This window comes from Myotis myotis, unplaced genomic scaffold, assembly GCF_014108235.1.
Source record: "Myotis myotis isolate mMyoMyo1 unplaced genomic scaffold, mMyoMyo1.p scaffold_m19_p_3, whole genome shotgun sequence".
In the NCBI taxonomy this organism is placed as follows: domain Eukaryota; kingdom Metazoa; phylum Chordata; class Mammalia; order Chiroptera; family Vespertilionidae; genus Myotis; species Myotis myotis.
The window spans coordinates 162,950,559-162,970,219 of record NW_023416335.1 but is presented as its reverse complement, the minus strand read 5'-3'; the positions used below and the strand labels follow the sequence as shown (position 1 = coordinate 162,970,219).

The following is a 19,661-nucleotide window of genomic DNA, read 5'->3' as shown; positions in this document are numbered from 1 at the left end:
GCGGCGCTCAGCTGCAAATTTGCAGTGACGACACGGATTCCCGTAGCCACACTCCCATGCCTACAGAACAGCAGGAAACCCGTAGCTCGCTCATGGGATATCTTAGTCTTAAGCAGCAGGACATGCTGCAGCCTGCCCAGGGTAGGGAGAAGAAAATACAAGCAATATATTGAGTTACCTCAATATGTATTGACGGGTTGATTTGTTTTCTTTCAAAATTATGTTTGCCAAGGACACCCTGCCGCGATTGCCTCTCTCATTCAGAATAATACATGTCTCCAACTTGACCTATAAGGCCCTGCAAGAGATGGGTGCATCTCCCCCGCCCCCACCTCCACCCCTAGCCCGCCCCCCTCGCCCCATCCTAATCATCTTGTTACCTTCCCCTTTTCCTCTCCCTTACTCTGCTATTAATACTGGCCACTGGCCTCCTTGCAGTTCCTTCAACTGGACAATCATGCTCTCATCTCAAGGCCTTTTGCCTGGAACACTCTTTTCACCAGCTGGCCATACCCCCTCACTTAATATTTGCTCAAAATGTCCCATATCAGAGACCTGTTCTAACCATTATTTCTAAAACGGTGTTTCCCCTTAGTCTCTTTCCCCTTGCCTTATATTTCTTTTTAGCATTTAACACCTGACATATGTTTATGTTTTTCAGTCTTCTCTCACTTTTCTAAATTCCATGCGAGCAAGGAATTGTTTTGCTTATTATATGGTCAGCACCCAGTACAAAGCCTGGTATTCGGCATTTAGGAGCTCAGTACGTATTTATTGGATATTTATTGGGTTGAGAGATGGCAGGATTTAAACTCAGGTTAGGCTGGTTCCCAAGCCAAACTCTGCACTACAACCAAGAACTAGGGAGCCAGATCTAGAGGCTAGGGGGCTTGGAAAAAAATGCCAAGAATTCCATTCCTTGCCCCTAGGTGACAGGAGACTCCAAGAGGCTAGGAAACACCACCACAAAATGAAACAGCAGCAGATCCCAAAAAAGCAGACCTTAGGGTACCATGTATTGATCAATTCCCTATCTGCCAAAATGTAGGTGTGATATAACATTTGGTCCTGGAGCCAGACGGCCTGAATATAACCCCCAACTCCTCCACTCACTAGTAGTGTGACCCTTAACAACGTACATAACTTCCCTGTGCCATAGCTCCCTCATCTGCAAAATGGAGACAACAGTAGATGTCTTGTAGGGTTTTGTGAAGATTAGTTAATGATTATAGTATAAAATATTTACAGGCACAGTCAGTACTATGTAAATGTTCATGATTCTATTTTTTCTGGACACAGAAGACAAAAAGGAAGAGAAGGCCCCAGATCACTCTGTGAATCAATGGGCTAAGTAACAAAAAAACGGTCTAAAAGTCATGTGGATAGGCCAAAAAAGATCTCCTATGAGATCCAGAGTAGGAGTAGTCATGGAAATTTATCTGGATACCATCAGCCTCAGTGCCAAAGCTTTGTTATTTAATGACACCAAACTACATGACAGCCAAAGCAAAGTTAGCTTATTCTTTAAGATAGCAGAATCCAGGCCTGCATGGCTGAGTGGTTGAGTGTCGACCTATGAGCCAGGAGGTCACGGTCAGGGCATATGCCCAGATTGCCGTCTCAGTCCCCAGGGGGGGATGTGCAAGAGGCAGCCAATCAATGATTCTCTCTCATCATTGATGTTTCTATCTCTCTTTCCCTCTTCCTTCCTCTCTGAAATCAATAAAAAATCTATTTTTTAAAAAGATAGCAGGCTATGACCGGTTTGGCTCAGTGGATAGAGTGTCGGCCTGCGAACTGAAGGGTCCCAGGTTAGATTCCGGTCAAGGGCATGTGCCCGGGTTGTGGGCTGGATCCCCAGTGGGGGGCTTGCAGGAGGCAGCCGATCCATCATTGATGTTTCTATCTCTCTCTCCCTCTTCCTTCCTCTCTGAAATCAATAAAAATATATTTAAAAAAAATAAAAAGATAGCAGAATCCAATTTGGCAATAAGCTCTAAATCAGTCAAAATATCATCTGAGCCCTGCTGGGTGTGGCTCAGTTGGTTGGAGAGTCTGTGAAACAGGGTGGTGAGTCTGGTTCTCCCTCAGGGCACTGCCCAGGTTTCAGGATCAATCCCTGGTAGGGGTGCATGCAGGAGGCAGCCAGATGATGTCTGTCTGTCTGTCTGTCTCTCTCTCTCTCTCCCCTTTCCTCCCTCTCAAAAAAAAAAAAAAAAAAAAATCAATAAAAACTACAAGACATTTAAAAAAAATCATCCGAACCTCTAACAAACATCACAACCATTTATCACAGGTTACTTATTCAGCATTTCATTGTCTTGATAGAATCACTAGCTAAAATTACCCCAGTGGTGCCAGTTGGCTCCTAACTGCAATTCTGCCTCCAGCCTAAGCAGGGCCTATGGGGGTCAAATGACCAGGAAGCTCAAGTGCAGTAGATTAGAAACGACAAAGAAAAGTGAAAAGAAATGCTAATATTATTAATATGTAAACAACACCTTGGACATCGAACTCTAAATGTTACTGCTTTGTCTTAGACCATGCTGCTATGTCTGTAGGAGCCAGCTCAGAATGCACAAATCAGGGATGGTTTGTTTGTTTGTTTGGGGAACAAAAAGTCAAAGCAGAATTAGGTAGAAAAGACATACTATCAAGAGCAGCAGCCAACAACAACAACAAGAACAGCAGCCACCAATGAAAACCAAAGGTCAGATTTTAGGCCCTGACCAGTGTTCACACAATTGTCTTACAGTTATGTGTACATGTCCTAGAAGAAAGGGAGCCACGTGCCAACCAGACAAGCTCAGCAAAGGCCTTCGTGGTGGCTTTGCCAACTCAGAGACCTAAATAATCACAAAAGATGGTCTGAAATTAAAACTTTTTAACTAAAAGCAGTTTATGGCAGGTAGTCATGTCCTAGGCTAGAAACTTCCCTGACAAAAGTCAGCCTTTATCTTCTGTAAGCCTGCCTCTCTCTGATGTGTCTGTGTGTGCCAGAACATTCCTTTGGAATGTCAGGGTAACTCCCTTTCATTCCAGACCCCTCAGGGCACAACCAACGCACCCTGGTGGAGACCATAAATCCTCTCATTGTTATTGTTACCATGTAATTGTTAAGTGTTAACTATCCTGTATCCACCTAGGTATAAAATGTGTCTATCATTTTACTTTTCATTCAATCCCAGAGGCTTCCTGGCTTGTGCTTTCTCCCACCTCCCTAATCTATCACCAATGAATTTCATGTAACCCACTCGCATCTTCTGATTGTAACGTATAAAATAAGATGCAAAACTGCCTTTCTCCCATGACCAGTTTGGCTCAGTGGTTGAGCATCAACCTATGAACCAGGAAATCACGGTTCGATTTCCGGGCAGGGCACATGCTTGGGTTGTGGGCTCAGTCCCCAGTAGAGGGCATGCAGGAGGCAACCAATCAATGATCCTCTCTCTTTCTCTCCCTTCCTCTCTGAAATCAATAAAAATATATTTTAAGAAAAGTAAAACTGACATTCTCTAGAGTATTACCTTAATCCATTGAGGTTTTGCTTTCCAGGCAATTGTTGACAGTTTGGCTCTAATAAACTCACAAAAATTCTTGTGAGTTTATAATACAAAATAATTATCCATTTACATGCAATAAAAATGAATATACTAATATTTTTTTATTGATTTCAGAGAAAAAGGGAGAGGGAGAGAGAAAAACATCAATGACGAGAGGAAATCATTGACTGACTGCCTCCTGGCTGCCCTCTACTGGAGATCAAGCCTGCAACCTAGGCATGTGCCCTTGATGGGAATCGAACCTGGGATCCTTCAGTCCACAGGCCGATGCTCTATCCACTGAGCCAAACCGGCTAGGGCAGGGAATGTTTCTTTTTTTTAATATATTTTATTGATTTTTTTACAGAGAGGAAGGGAGAGGGACAGAGAGTTAGAAACATTGATGAGAGAGAAACATCGATCAGCTGCCTCCTGCACACCCCCTACTGGGGATGTGCCCGCAACCAAGGTACATGCCCTTGACCAGAATCGAACCTGGGACCCTTGAGTCCGCAGGCCGACGCTCTATCCACTGAGCCAAACCGGTTAGGGCTGGGAATGTTTCTTATGTTGAGCAACTGAATAAGTGTATGAAGTATAAAATAAACTCCCAACAGCCCAATGAAATATTATCTTTTTTAAGATTAGAAAGCTGAGGTTTCAGATATTTTATTGTCCAAAGTCACATCCAGGAAGCGCACGATCTGAGATTTGAACAGAGGATTATCTGACACCAAAGTAAATACTGTATGGACTACTGTTTACCACTGAAATACACACAAGAATATACTCTTGGGGGGGGGGAGGGGGAGGTAAAAGCTAATAGGTCAGAGGATACTGTGTTGAGTTTCATAGAAAGAAAAAGTTAAAATAAAAAGTTAAGGCCTTGTATTTGTTTTTACACTGACAGAGACTTGTAGGGTTAGCCCTGAAGTTGTATGCCACTTTTACTAATTTATAGTTAATTGTAATCCAGATCTAGAGGGACAGACATCTGTTTGTGACTAATCCCACAAGAACCAAAGAAGATCTGTATGTGCAAATGTGGGGGAAAGGGCCACGGCGATTTAAAAGCATAAACTAAGAAGCTCTGTGAGTTTTATCAAAGATTTCAAAAAGGACATACACAGGTTGACCTATCTATGTGTATAACACACATAGACACCCTCTTAAACAAGCAGGCCCCGGCTGGCTAGCTCAGTTCATTAGCCTTAGAGCACTGTCCCAATCTGCCAAGGTTCAATCTCTAGTCAGGACACATACAAGAAGCAACCAATGAATGCAAAATTAAGTGGAACAACAAAAAGCTATTTCTCTCTCTCCCTTTCTCTCTTTCTAAAATCAATCAATCATTTTTCTAGCAGTCCATCGCCTTAACCACTCGGCCACCTCGTCCCATCAATCAATCAATCATTTTTTTAAAAATTTTTTAAAAAAATATATTTTATTGATTTTTTACAGAGAAGAAGGGAGAGGGATAGAGAGTTAGAAACATCGATGAGAGAGATCGATCAGTTGCCTCCCGCACGCCCCCCAGTGGGGATGTGCCCGAAACCAAGATACATGCCCTTGACTGGAATCGAACCTGGGACCTTTCAGTCCGCAGTCCGACGCTCTATCCACTGAGCCAAACCGGTTCGGCCAATCAATCATTTTTAAAAAAGCAAAGTAACAACCGAGTTTGAGGGGGGAGAGTACAGGGGTGATGAGTTTAGAGAGGGCAAATTTAATAAGCCTAAAGGAGGTGAATGAAAGTCTGAAGCAAAGTTGTTAAGATGTCTAAAAAACAAAACAGGAAAGTTATTAATTAAATCCTTAAATGAAAAATCAGACATTAGAATTCAGAAAGAAAACGGGAATCTTGCCCTAACCAGTTTGGTTCAGTGGATAGAGCATCGGCCTGCAGACTCAAGGGTCCCCGGGTTCGATTCCGATCAAGGGCATGTACCTTGGTCGTGGGCACATCCCCAGTGGGGAGTGTGCAGGAGGCAGCTGATTGATGTTTCTTATCGATGTTTCTAACTCTCTATCCCTCTCCCTTCCTCTCTGTAAAAAATCAATAAAATATATTAAAAAAGAAAAGAAAACGGGAATCTTCAGTGATTAAAAAAGGAGTGTGTCCTAGCTGGTTTGGCTCAGAGGATAAAGCACTGGACTGTGGACTGAAGGGTTTCGGGTTCGATTCTGGTCAAGGCACGTATGTCAGTTGTAGGCTCAATCCCCGCCCCTAGTCGGGGCATGCCAGAAGCAACCAATAGATGTGTCTCTCACTTCACTGTTTCTCTCTCTATGTCTCTTCTTCTCCCTTCCACTCTCTAAAAGAAAAAAAAAAATCAATGGAAAAATATCCTCGGGTGAGGATTAACAACAACAACAACAACAACAAAAGGAATGTGCACCTCATCTTAAGCAAATATATGAAAACATAGATTCACCTGATAAATGGGTTATTACTCATGTCCCAAAAGATAACCCCCAAAAAAGACCCCATGCAGTACAAAATAGTATAATACAATAAATAATACACTAATATTTTTAAATAGCAAGTTCCCTTATAATTTACATTAATCCAAGTGAAAATTTTAATTCATATGTAAATTAAATCTCTTAATTTTAGAAGACAAATGTTAGTTGCAATTTTCAAGGTAACTTGTTGAATAGGCCTATGTTCATAAGGAACAACACAGAAGAGATCTGGAAGTGAATAGGAAAGTTGAAAAAAGAAAAAGAACCTGAAAATAGATGGAAGTTTAAAGTCAAAGGTAAAATATAGTCATTAAAAGAAGCAAACAATAAAAGAGAAGAAATAATCCTACCTATATAATAAAAACCTAATATGCTATCTGTTCAACCAATCAAAGCATAATATGCTAATGATATGCTAAGGCCGCTCAACCGCTCGCTATGACATGCACTGACCACCAGGGGGCAGACGATCGACCAGTCAACCAGTCGCTATGCCATGCGCTGACCACCAGGGGGCAGACGCTCAACACAGGAGATACCCCCTGGTGGTCAGTGCCCTCCCACAGGGAGACTGCTGCTCAGCCAGAAGCCCTGAGCCCGGCTCACAGCTGGCGAATGCAGCGGTGGTGGCAGGAGCCTTTCCTGCCTCTACGGCAGTGCTAAGGATGTCTGATTGCTGGCTTAGGACATCCCCTGAGGGCTCCTGGACTGTGTATTATTAATACACTAGAGGCCTGGTGCACGAAATTGGTGCACTCAGCGGGGGGGGGGGGGGGAGAGCCCGAGTGCACCAATTTCGTGCACCGGGCCTCTAGTGTATTAATACAGAAAAAAAAGGTACTGATGGATTTAATCTCACATCACATAAGCCATCTTTTCCAGTTCATTCTTTGGTAGGCAGCTAGACAGACGTGAGCAGAGCAAGGATGATGGGCCAGGTTAAAAAGGTCACCGGGGTGGAAAAGCCCCAAGTACCTAGCAAAGGACAATTGTAGGGTGCAACCTGGCCCCCAAGATGGCCTTTCTTTTACTCCCCTAGCACCATGGTCGGCAAACTGTGGCTCGTGAGCCACATGCGGCTCTTTGGCCCCTTGAGTGTGGCTCTTCCTAAGCCTTAGGAGTACCCTAATTAAGTTAATAACAATGTACCTACCTATATAGTTTAAGTTTAAAAAATTTTGCTCTCAAAAGAAATTTCAATCGTTGTACTGTTGATATTTGGCTCTGTTGACTAATGAGTTTGCCGACCACTGCCCTAGCATATCGCTGGCCATGTGGTTTTGACCCCCTACCTTTCCTCCCTAGAAATAACACCTAGGCTTCAGCTGTATTTCAGCTCCAGGCCCCGAAAAGAAACAAAACCAGCTACAGCTGACCTCCAGACCAGCTGCATTGAAGAATGACCCTTCCCTGGTGCCCTCCAATCAATCAGTGGAGACCACAACCTTGAAAGGACACACCTGGAAAACTGCTGAATATTCTATTGAGAACTTTTCCTGGGACCCTCCCCTAAAATCTCCACCCTTAAAACCCTTAGGACAGAGGACCTAGTGCTTCTCCTGTCTGCAAGCAGGCATGCCTTCCCTGTCCCCTTCTCTGGCCCCCAGGCATGTTACCATTACCTTCCTCACTCCCAAGCTCCAAAGGACCTTCCTTTACCTTTATAATTTGTTTCTTAATCCCATTACTTCTAGGAATTACTCCCACCTCTGTGATAAATATAAGTTCTCTTATAGTTTTGAGTCTTGGCTCTGAATTCTTTCCTAGCCAGAATTCAGGAACAGAGGTTGCTGAACCCAGATTTGGTCTGACCCCATCGATCTAGCACCTGGTACCATTCTCACTGCCTACAACAGGTCCATTATATAGTAAATGAGTAAATTCTTCCTCATTTAAGCCATGGAGTTCATATAATGGGACAAAAATTTAATCACAAGCTAAACATAAATATTCTAGTAAAAAAAGCCTTAGCCTACAACTAAGAAAACAGAGCATTTTAAAGAGGAGAAGAATGATACAGGATTACTCTAATGAATTAGTATACAGGGTGGAGCACAAGTAGATTTACAGTTGTGAGTACTCAAAACAAAGTTTATTCTCATATCATTACTTATTATCGTATTAGTTTCCATACAAACAACTGTAGTCTTACTTTTGCCTCACCCTATATAAATAATGCAGCTAGGTAGGGCGTTTGTGACATTCCCGATGAGATTCTGGAGTTCTCATAACAGACCAGTAGAGGCCATAACATATCAAATTCCTATAAAGGAACCACCCATGGCCAAGGAAACCAACTAACGGTTCAGAAAAATGACAAAATGACTCAGCTTCAGCTCTCTAGTCCCAAGCTCTATGGGATTGTTAACTACTGGCCAGAGAAAAAAGCTACAATGAGAGGGAGAAGCTCAGTCCTGACTTCAAACATTTGCACCCCAAACTTGTGTTACTTTCAAAACTGAATGCAGAACCTCCAGTCAATCCTTCACAGTAGTTTGCAAAACATCCCAAATCTCTGCAGCAACCCTATACAACGAATACGGGGGGATACAAAGGGTTTCAGAGCACTCCAATTGGCATAAATTAGAAATAGCTAGTTCCATATGTTAAACTTTCCCCACTTGTCAAGCCCCCAACGCTCCTCCCACTCACACTGGTGAGATCATGACCTACTCCTCACAACATACCCAATGCCCGAGAGTGCCTGACTTCCAGGAATGAAAAGGTCTGCCCTTCATGTGGACCTCTTTCTCAGGTCTTTCAGACTCTAGTGGTCTTGTATTCACTGTACTATAATTTCTTTCCAGACAATATGGCCATTCCTTTTCTCCCCCTTTTAAATGACTTCTTAAAGAAATCATTTATGTGGGCAAACATTCTTATTGGGCCATAATACTGGACAAAGTCTTATCACTTACTAGATACATTTCATGTAGTGACTAGTACTCAATTCTTAGATTCCTGCGAATAGCTCTTTCTTTTTTATTTCCCAACTAGAGGCCCGGTACACGAAATTCATGCACGGAGGGGTGGGGTATGTCGGACATCCCTCTCACAATCCAGGGCTGCTGGCTTCCAACCGCTTGCCTGCCTGCCTGCCTGCCTGATTACCCCTAACTGCTTCTCCCTGCCAGCCTGATCACACCCTAATCACTCCCCTGCCGGCCCTATTGCCCCTAACTGCCCTCCTCTGCAGGCCTGGTCACCCCTAACTGCCCTCCCCTGCTGGCCCAGTCACCCCTAACTGTCTCCCCTGCAGGCCTGGTTGCCCCCAACTGTCCTCCCTTGCTAGCCTGGTCGCCCCCAACTGCCCTCCCCTGCTAGCCTGGTCGCCCCCAACTGCCCTCCCCTGCTAGCCTGGTCGCCCCTAACTGCTCTCCCCTGCTGGCCATCTTGTGGCAGCCATCTTTGACCACATGGGGGTGGCCATCTTGTGTGTTGGAGTGATGGCCAATTTGCATATTGTTCTTTTATTAGATAGGATAACTCTCTTTTAACTACCAAGTCTTTATACAGCAGATTCTTCTAGATCAGGGGTGAGCAAACTTTTTGACTCGAGGGCCACAATGGGTTCTTAAACTGGACCGGAGGGCCGGAACAAAAGCATGGATGGAGTGTTTGTGTGAACTAATATAAATTCAAAGTAAACATCATTACATAAAAGGGTACGGTCTTTTTTTTTTAAGTTTTATTCATTTCAAACGGGCCGGATCCGGCCCGCGGGCCATAGTTTGCCCACGGCTGGTCTAGATGGAACCTATTACACTTCAAGGGAACAGAACAGACAATGTTAAATCAAATAGGATGCTACTCTATTCTGAGGAGGGCCTAAAATCTAAACATTATCTTCTCATATGCCCTCACTCTAACAGAATCACTAAACTATTTTAAATAGCAACTGTCACATTGTTTAAAAGGTAAAATCCAGCAAATTTGACTTCTAGGAATATATCTGAGAGATACATGCAAAAAAATTCTGACAATGCCCCTTGGCCAGAATGGCTCAGTGGTAGAGTGTCAGCCCTCGGACAAAGAGTTGAGGGTTCAACATCAATTGGTTGCCTACTGTATGCACCCTAACTGGGGATCAAACCCACAACCCAGGTATGAGCCCTGACTGGGAGCCCAATCACAACCTTTCAGTAGATGGGAGGATGCACCAAACAATTGAGCCACACCTGCCAGAGCATGGGAATGGCAATTTTTTTAAAAAGAATGATATGGAACTATAAATTCTAATATAGAACTATGTTCAAGAGATGTTATATAAATTCAAAAGCAAATTGCAGACTATTAGTTATTACATGACCCCATCTGAGTATTTGTGTGTGGGGGAGAGCAGAGAGAAAAAGAGAAAGAGAGCTATGGAGGGGCACTTTTTGAAAATGATGATTTCATTTTTAAAGTGGAATGGAACTAGGTTAAATAGTAAGTTATATTATTCTTTTATTGTTTGAATTTATCACTTTGTGCATAACTTTCATAATGAAAAAGATAGTTTCAAATTTTGATTTAATAGAAAGGATAAACAGTGAACAGATGCCATTTTTAAAGAAGGTGAGGAATCACAATACCAATTCTTACCAATTATATAGTACTAGAGGCCCAGTGCATAAATTCATGCACCAGTGGGATCCATAGGCCAGGCCCGTGGGATCAGGCTGAAACTGGCTCTCCAACATCCCCGGAGGGGTCCCAGATTGCGAGAGGGTGCAGGCCAGGCCAAGGGACCCTACCAGTGCACTATCGGGGCTGAGGAGGGATGTGGGAGGTTGGCCAGCTGGGGAGGGACCGTGGGAGGGCTCCAGGGCATGTCTGGCCTGTCTAGCTCAGTCCCTATCGGCCAGACCCCAGCAGCAAGCTAACCTACCAGTTGGAGCGTCTGCCACCTGGTGGTCAATGCACATCATAGCGAGTGGTTGAGTGGCCTTAGCATATCATTAGCATATTATGCTTTGATTGGTTGACCAGACGACCAGACACTTAGCATATTAGGCTTTTATTATATAGGATTATTATATAGGATTGGCACTACAAATATTTTCTGGAGCTAAAGAAAACCTAAGAGATTTTATGGACAACTTAAGGATCTGTGATTACAAACTTGTATGAATTCATTCCTATAAATTTGAAGACTACTCTAAAAAAAGTGTTTGTGTGAACCTATTACACTTCAAGGGAACCCTAACTCCAAGTAAAAATTAGTAAGTGTAAATTTATAGTAAATATATTAATAGAATTCTATGTATCATTTGCAGTAAACAAGAGTCACAGATTCAGATTTAGAAGGGATCTTAAGTCATCTATTCCAACCCTCCTAACATCATTCAGACAGAATAGAAAAAAAACAAAATCAATACAGTAGAAGCCTGCTGAGAGAGCTGACTTCCCTGAAGCTGAGAACCAGTCTTAAGAATATAGTATACCAGAAATGTCGCCCTCAAACGGAGACACCTGGTAATCATTCACTAAAAAAAAAGATTTTGGTCTAAGATGCCAAGTTGCCTAGGTCAATTCTAAACAAGTTGGTTGACTTAATTTTCTAGTTTCAAAGTTTTCAATTTGTTTCCAATCAAAAGAAACAGACTATGTTGCAGGTTGATTTTAATGAACAAAAATCTGTATAAAAACATTTAAACTTTATCAAATGCTTTAAAAACGCACACATCCAAATCCAGTACATAATCTTTGAACATTATCTTTTTTCAACTCAACACATGTGTAAAGGGATTTCTGGATAAAACTTTACATGCGAAAAAAAAAAGGACCTATAGTCTTACACATGTAAACACACAATCATTCTTTAAGAAAGAGCAAAAATATATGGGAAGAATGTGAATGGAATCAGAAGGAATTTCTTATAAAGCTTAAATAAAGGAACATTACAGGAGTAAAAGAACTTCTTATACCAAGAGGAAATGCAGAGGGGAAAGAAAAAGGAGGGGTTAGTTTATCTCGTTAATAAATAGTTTGAGAAGGTCATTCAAGAACAGTGAATTTTGGGAATTATAGAAAATCCCTCGTTTTCACCACCTCAAATTCTGTGATCTGATAACTGATGGTGTTTACAAAGCACTTATGTTTTTACTTTTTGTAGATTTTCATTTGGTCATTAGCTGTGGTTTGTCCCGTTCAGTGGTTAAATACTCAGTTCTCACTCAGTGTTATGTCCTATTCACCAGAAGAGCCACAGTAAGAAATGATGACAAGCACAGGATACTGCAAGGGTGGCCATAAGGAGTGGCAATTTTTAAGAACCAGACTGCCTGGTTTTGGATCTCAGCATCACACTGCCTGCTAGCTGCCCGTTACTCAGCAAGCTACTTAGCCACTACATGTCTCCATTTCCTCATCTTCAATTAGGGATCATTATTACCTCTTCATATAGGATTATTAAGAGGATTTAAACAAGATAATCCATTAGAAGAATTTTCACACTGCCTGGCACAAATAAATGCCCCATAAATGTTAGCTAAAATTAATATTAGTCATAATATTACAGGGGAACCAAAAGAAAAATTCTCTTTGATGAGGTTTTCAGGGGCCGACTGTGGTAAAAGCCAGTTTATGTTTGATGCAAAAGAGATTGAGGCTCTAGTCTTATGAATATAGATGTTCATTTTTTTATATTAGAAAAAAATTACACAAGAGCTCCATATCACAAAATTTAACATCTTTCCATTAAACATCACACAATTATCATCATCATTATGTCCTACATACACCCCAAATGAAATGGAGCTTCTACTGATATTCAATAACAACAGAGTCCAGAAATTTTAACTAAGAAACAGCGGCAGAAATGCATGTTGGGCAGTAATCTGTGTATGCCACAAGAGCTGGGGCCCACACAGATGGCTGAGCTGCTGCCTCCATGACCTGGACTCCCCCCACACAGCCAGATTCCTGCAGACCTTCAAATCTCCATTTGCAACCTCTTCGAGAGAGGAGTTTCCAAGCGGTGAAGGAAGCAGCAGCCAGTGAGGATGGAATGCCCCACACCTACTTCAGTATAATATGATAGCTATCACTGGTTTCTGCTGTAAAAAAAGGAAAAAAAAGAGAGAGTAATCTTTAGTCATCTTTAAGACACATGAGAAAGACAAAAGTACAGTTAGGTTCTTTTGAGAGAAAAAAACACACAGCAGAGCAAAGAGCAGCATACGTATTAATTGTCACAGAATACTTATAATAAATTTGCATTATAAAAACATGCCTCAATGTCCTCATTTGTCCATGAAAGGCGAAAGAGAATGGCGGAGAATCATCAATTATACTTTGTCTATTCTGACAATGACAAAAAGCCATTCATACAAAGGTACACCTCTAATGTTATGTCACTTTCTCTGCCTCAAATATGGTGATTCATACCTTCCCTCTCTCCTCAAAGAAGTATGAAAAAAAAGCTCTTAAGCTCCTTAGAAAAAGGTATTTGTTTTACTATTTTATTACCTTTCATGGTGTCCAGAATAAAACAGGCTTCTTCCTGAAAATTCTGTATCATCTGAAAAAAAAAAGCAAGAAAATTTGCTGATTTAAAAAAACTTGGGTTTGTTGTATTTATTTTGCTATGTGGCTTTTTATAATGTTAGATTTAAGTGAAAAATAATCCTTTGCTTTGTTTTCTCCCATTTAGTTTCTAAGTTTTAAAAGCTAAGTCGTTTAAAACAGTGATCTTAAAATTGGAGTATGCATATTCCTGGGTTAACCCCAAGACTTTCCAAGGGCACACGGACACTGAGAGGCCCATATGAGAGAACTGACCTCTAGTTCTCCAACTTCCATATCTACTCTTTTCTAAAACTGCCTGAAAACCTCTTCAGTTTTCCTTTCCCACTTTTCCTTCTCAAACTCCCTTTGCCCATTTTATAAAATAAAGGCATGTGTTTCACCTTCCTGGAATCCTACCAAAATGCATTGCCCTGAGTATAAAAGCTTCCAGAATGCCCAAGTATCACTGCAACTGTAAACTCTAATGACTTAGTGGGGGTCACATGGTTACCAATTCTTTCTTTTCACCAGAATTGGAGTGACCTAATCACAAACTGTCAAGTGATAGATGATTCAAAATAATTTTTGACAACATTACTATGTAATTTTTGGCACATAACTCAGAAGTTAAAAAAAATAGAGCAATGTTGTCATAACAAAACCCCATCCACTGCTGTCAGTCAATAAACATGAACCAGGTTCCACAACACTTACATCTAGAGGAAAAAACAGATGGAACTGATGCTGAACTCTATTTCATTCTATAGGCAGTATTCATCTATGGATGAATTAACTGTGTGTGAGACAGGGGGTAGGGAATCAAACAATCCCATCCATCTCATTAATAGATGTATTTATAATAATTTTTTCTTCATGTGTTTAATAATTACTCATCAAAACATGTAATACATTTATGTTGTTTTAATCAACTGTATAATTAATGGTGTTAATTCTATTCAGAAGAAATAATCTATCAATTTTACTGAAACAAATTTTTTATTGATTTTTTTTTTTTTCAGAGAGAGGAAGAGAGAGGGAGATAGAAAATATCAATGATGAAAGAGAATCATTGATCGGCTGGGGATCCCCTACTGAGGATCAATCACATAACCCAGGTATGTGCCCTGACAGGGTATTGAACAGTGACCCCCTGGGTCATGGGTCAATGCTCAATCACTGAGCCACACTGCCTGGGCCTAAAACAATTTTTTTGTTGAAGCAAATGTTTACCTCAATTAAATATGATAAAAAATTAATAAAAAATGTTCAAGAATAAAAATGTTATGGTAAGATAAAATTATATGGAGAAGTAAATGGAAATATGAATTCAAGGAAATTATATAAAAATTCTGTTAAAAAGTATATTCATGTATTTCTTTTAAACAGATGGTATTAAATCACTTGTATTTAGGTTACATGGGATATAGTTAGAACAGTGAAGGAACCATTTCAGAATTATTTTATTAAATTTTTTTTTTCTAATCTTCACCTGAGGACATGCTTAGAGAGGAAGGGAGAGAGAGAAACAATGATTGTTGCCTTCCAAACATGCTGTATACAGCCCAGGTATGTGCCCTGACTGGGAATCAAACTGTCAACCTTTCCGTGTATAGGACACATCACTCAACCAACTGAGCCACTCCAGCCAGGCAACCATTTCATTTTTTAAATGTCATATAATATCCCCAGAAATAGCATCCTGCAACTTCATTTAAACTTAAAGGAGCCCTGGCCCATGTTGCTCATGATTAGAGGGTCAGCCCTCGGACCAAAGGGTCTCGGGTTCAATTCCCAGCCAAGGGTACGTACCTTGGTTACAGGTTCGATCCCAGGCCCTGGTCAGGGTGTGTGTAGAAGGCAACCAATCAATGTTTCTTTCTCTCTCTCTCTCTCTCTCTCTCTCTCTCTGCCCCTTCTCCCCTCCCTTCCACTCTCTCTAAAAGTCAATGGAAAAAATATCCTTGGGTGAGAAAAAATAAAAATAAATAAACTTGAGAAAAAATTTTAAGTCCCTAAAAATGTGCAAAGAGATATATATTTTTAAAAAATAATTTTAGGAGGTAAGCAAGCAAAAACATCTGGGAACCTCAGATCTAGAAAACAGAGCACTCTGCCCCAACAGAACTGCTCTTGCTCCTGCTATATGCCCTGACAACTTCATTGTCATCTGGTGATTCAGCTGTACTGAAAATCTACCTCATCACTAATGAGCACATGGATTCCTGTTGGGCCCTGCTTGTAGATCTGGCTGATCTGGCAAGGGGAAATGCTGAAAAGCTGAGCAATTTTTTCTGTCAATTCAACAGCTGTCAGTTCTTCTAGGTAGATGGCATGGTACACTGCAAAAAGGAGAAAGCAATGGCAGTCAGTACAAAGTTTATCTGTTCTTAAACTTTATCTGTTCTTATCTGTGCCCTTGATTGGTAATCTGATCACTAGGAACGCTCAATTTCTGAAGGACTCAAAGTCAAATCCTGAGTCTTGACTCAACCACTTGCTTGTGGTTGAGAGTAAGTTACATAAGATCCCTAAGTCTCATTTTCCTAACCTAAATGTGGGAGATAACAATAAAATCTACTGCAAAGAGGAGATACTAGTTGTAAAAATTCAAATGTATAAAAAAGTGCTGAGAATAGTGTCTGGCATATATTAGGAACTCAAGCTATTACCATTACTTCTAGCAAATTGCTTCTAAACCTGCTATTTGATAAATTCCTATCACACATGCTTGTAAGTAACCTCTTTACCTTTTTTTCATATCTCTCCTGGCCTTGTCCCGAATGACCTACCGAAGAAAGTACCATTTGAGTCTCCATCCTCATGCTTCTGCTGCTGCTGCTGCTGCTGCTGCTGTTGCTGCTGCTCCCTCAACTGCAAGGATTCCTGACAAACATAAATGGTTAGCCTTGGGCGCACCATCCTAGTGAGAGAGAAAAAAGCTGTTAGCCTTATATTTTTCACGGCAAGCACATTTTAAGGGACAACTTGTGTAGTTATGTTAATACTATAGAGCAATGGTTGAAAATTGGCAGCCCATGGGCCAATGCAGCTCATTTGCCCTGTTTTATTAGCTTCCGTGTGTGTGTGTGTGTGTGTGTGTGTGTGTGTGTGTGTGTGTGCGTGCGCGCACACGTGCACGTGCACACATTTAACTGAATTCCTTCCAACGGAAGGCACCATATAAACCTCTGAATTTTTGGCTTTTCAAAAATCAGATCTGGCAATCCAAAGCCTCATTCCACAAGATAACAAGATAACAATCGGCTCTTCTCCTTGAATGGGGCATGCATTCTTCAGTACACTCCAGGCTTGACTGTCACTCATTTACAAGTGGCCTCTGTAGCCACCTGAGTTAGCGACTTTTGATGTACAGGTTAGAAATACAGATGTTCCTCAATATACAGTGGGGTTATGTCCCGATAAACCCATCATAAACTGAAAATATCATAAATAAAAAATGCATTTAATACACCTAATCTACCAAAGATCATAGCTTAGCCTAGCCCCGTGGTCGGCAAACCGCGGCTCGCGAGCCACGTGTGGCTCTTCCACAAAATACCACGTGCGGGCACGCATGTACAGTGCGATTGAAACTTCATGGCCCATGCGCAGAAGTTAGTATTTTGAGGAAGAGCCGGTATTTTGTGGAAGAGCCACACTCAAGGGGCCAAAGAGCCACGTGTGGCTCGCAAGCTGCGGTTTGCCGAACCGCAGTTTGCTGACCACTGGCCTAGCCTACCTTAAACATGATCAGATCACTTACATGAGCCTATAGTAGGGCAAAATTATCTTACTGCCACTGCTCAGCATTATAGTATTACTAGAAGCCCGGTGCACGAATTCGTGCACAGGTGTGTGTGTGTGTGTGTGGGGGGGGGGGGGCCCTCGACCTGGCTGGATTGGTGCCGGCCAGGGGAAGGGATCACGGGAGAAAGGGACCATGGGAGAATGGCCAGCAGCCAGAGATTGGCTGTGGGAGCACACTGACCAGCAGGGGCCAGCTCCTGTGTTGAGCATCTGCCCCTGGTGGTCAGTGTGTCATCATAGTGACCATTCAATTGGTCGTTTGGTTGACTGGTCATAACGGTCGCTTAGGCTTTTATATATATAGATAGATACCACTTATCATTAGAGCCGGAGAAAGACCAAAATTCACAATTTGAAGTACAGTTTCTACTGATTCATATCACTTTCACACCATCATAAAGTTGAACAATCATAAGTTGAGCCATCATAAGTCAGGAATCAGCTATTTTCAAAATGTATGAGCCAGCCCTGGCCAGTGTTGCTCAATGGTTAGAGTGTCAGCCTGTGCACTGAAGGGACTCCGGTTCGATTCCCAATCAAGGGCACACACCTGGATTGCAGGTGCATGTGCAGGAAGCAACCAGTCAATGTGTCTCTCTCACATTGATGTTTCTCTCTCTCTCTCTCTCCTCCCTCTCTTCTACTCTCTCTGAAAAGCAATGGAAAAAAATATCCTCAGGTGAGGATTAAAAAAAATTTTAAAAAACACAAAAAAAACTAAGTAGCCTAAACCTTCTTTCTGTTCTCACTTCTTTGGAGAGAGTGGAAGGGAGGGGGAGAGACAGAGAGCAAGAGAAGCATGGATGTGAGAGAGACACATCATTTGGTTGCCTCCACATGTGGGCAACTGAGGTAGGTGCCAAAACCAGTTAGTGCAGTTCTTACTTCTTTGATAACCCTATTCAATTACTTCTTGATCTCATTACTTTATTGCTCACTATTTCTTTTTTTAAAATTTATTTTTTTCCATCACTGCTTCCTGTTTTTTAGTGCTCTTTAGATAATACATGTAAAAATGAAATATCCATTCCCCAAGTCATTTATTCCTGAATTTCACCTCTTTCCTTAAAATTTTTCAAGATTCTAGCCAACCTGATAACTCTTGTGATGTACAAACACAAATACTACACAATCTGTGTCATTATTTAGTCACTGATTTGGTTCTATGGCATTGACCTGTATGTTTTTTCCATTAATATTACTAGTACCTATTGGAAATTAGAAATCACAAATTGGGTCTATAAGACACTCTCTGTATTATAAACAATATTTGTAAGAAGACCACTTAAGCAATTCCTGTACAAACTTAAGAATGACCTATTCTTTTTTTTTTTTTTAATATATTTTATTGATTTTTTTACAGAGAGGAAGGGAGAGAGATAGAGTTAGAAACATCGATGAGAGAGAAACATCGATCAGCTGCCTCCTGCACACCCCCCACTGGGGATGTGCCCGCAACCCAGGTATATGCCCTTGACCGGAATCGAACCTGGGACCTTTCAGTCCGCAGGCCGACGCTCTATCCACTGAGCCAAACCGGTTTTGGCAAGAATGATCTATTCTTTAGCTAAAACTGAATTCAGAGCCTTAACATCTGTTGTTCCCTCTGCCTAGAAGGCTCTTCCCTCATAATCTTGTTTTCTCATAACAGTTTAAATAATCCCTCCTTCCATCCAAGTACTAACCAGGCCTGGCCTTGCTTAGCTTCCAAGATCAGGGTGGTGTGGCCGTAGATGGTAAATAATCCCTCCTCAGAAAGATCTTTCCTAACCAAATGCTGGGTACTCGATAGGTCACAACCTTGTTTTGTTTGTTTTACTTCAAAGTACTATCACTAACCAAAATACTGTTTATATCTTTTTCTCTCTTTCCATTAGAAAGTAGTCTCCATGTTTCTTTTGCTCTCTAATATATCCCCAGAGCCCAATGGCTCATAAGAGGGACAATGAATATTTATTGAATGAAAAAAACTACCTGAAAATAAAAAATGGGATATCATGAGGAATTCCTTGAATCAAGTGTAAGAAAGGATATTTTTCATCTTTGTTTATTTGGTACATAGTTAGCATTCAAATGGAATGTTTTGACAAGATGGATTTAGCTGTGCAATGAAAACTGTGAAGAATCCCTGAATCCAAATCCATTTGAAATCCAACCTCACTGATATTTTAACACTAAACACTAATCACATACCGGCCTTTTAACGCATTAAACAGTCTGATTCCATCTGCAGGGCCACAGATTTGGATCACATCATCTCTAGTTAGTTTCAATAAATCTGCCCCTGAAATAAATATAAGAAAACGGGTGATAGAGGCAAAGATTTTCTTTGTTAATAACGATTAAAATGGGCTC

General features: G+C 41.3%; 1 protein-coding gene across 7 annotated transcripts in view; it reads right to left on the bottom strand.

Moving 5' to 3' along the window:
* Window positions 1–11,595: 11,595 nt before the first annotated feature.
* Window positions 11,596–19,661, bottom strand: part of TFCP2 (transcription factor CP2) — a 51,972-nt gene continuing 43,906 nt past the window's right edge. For 4 of the 7 annotated variants that reach the window (XM_036299468.1, XM_036299462.1, XM_036299466.1 and 1 more), the window contains 5 exons: window positions 19,500–19,590; window positions 16,289–16,419; window positions 15,696–15,838; window positions 13,461–13,512; window positions 11,596–13,048 (listed from right to left, as the gene is read on the bottom strand). In XM_036299468.1, the coding sequence (XP_036155361.1) occupies window positions 13,011–13,048; window positions 13,461–13,512; window positions 15,696–15,838; window positions 16,289–16,419; window positions 19,500–19,590 (455 nt within the window). In that variant the 3' untranslated portion in view covers window positions 11,596–13,010. Of the gene's footprint in view, window positions 13,049–13,460; window positions 13,513–15,695; window positions 15,839–16,246; window positions 16,420–19,499; window positions 19,591–19,661 lie in introns of those variants that run through there. The other 3 variants (XM_036299463.1, XM_036299465.1, XM_036299467.1) reach the window with 3 other exon arrangements.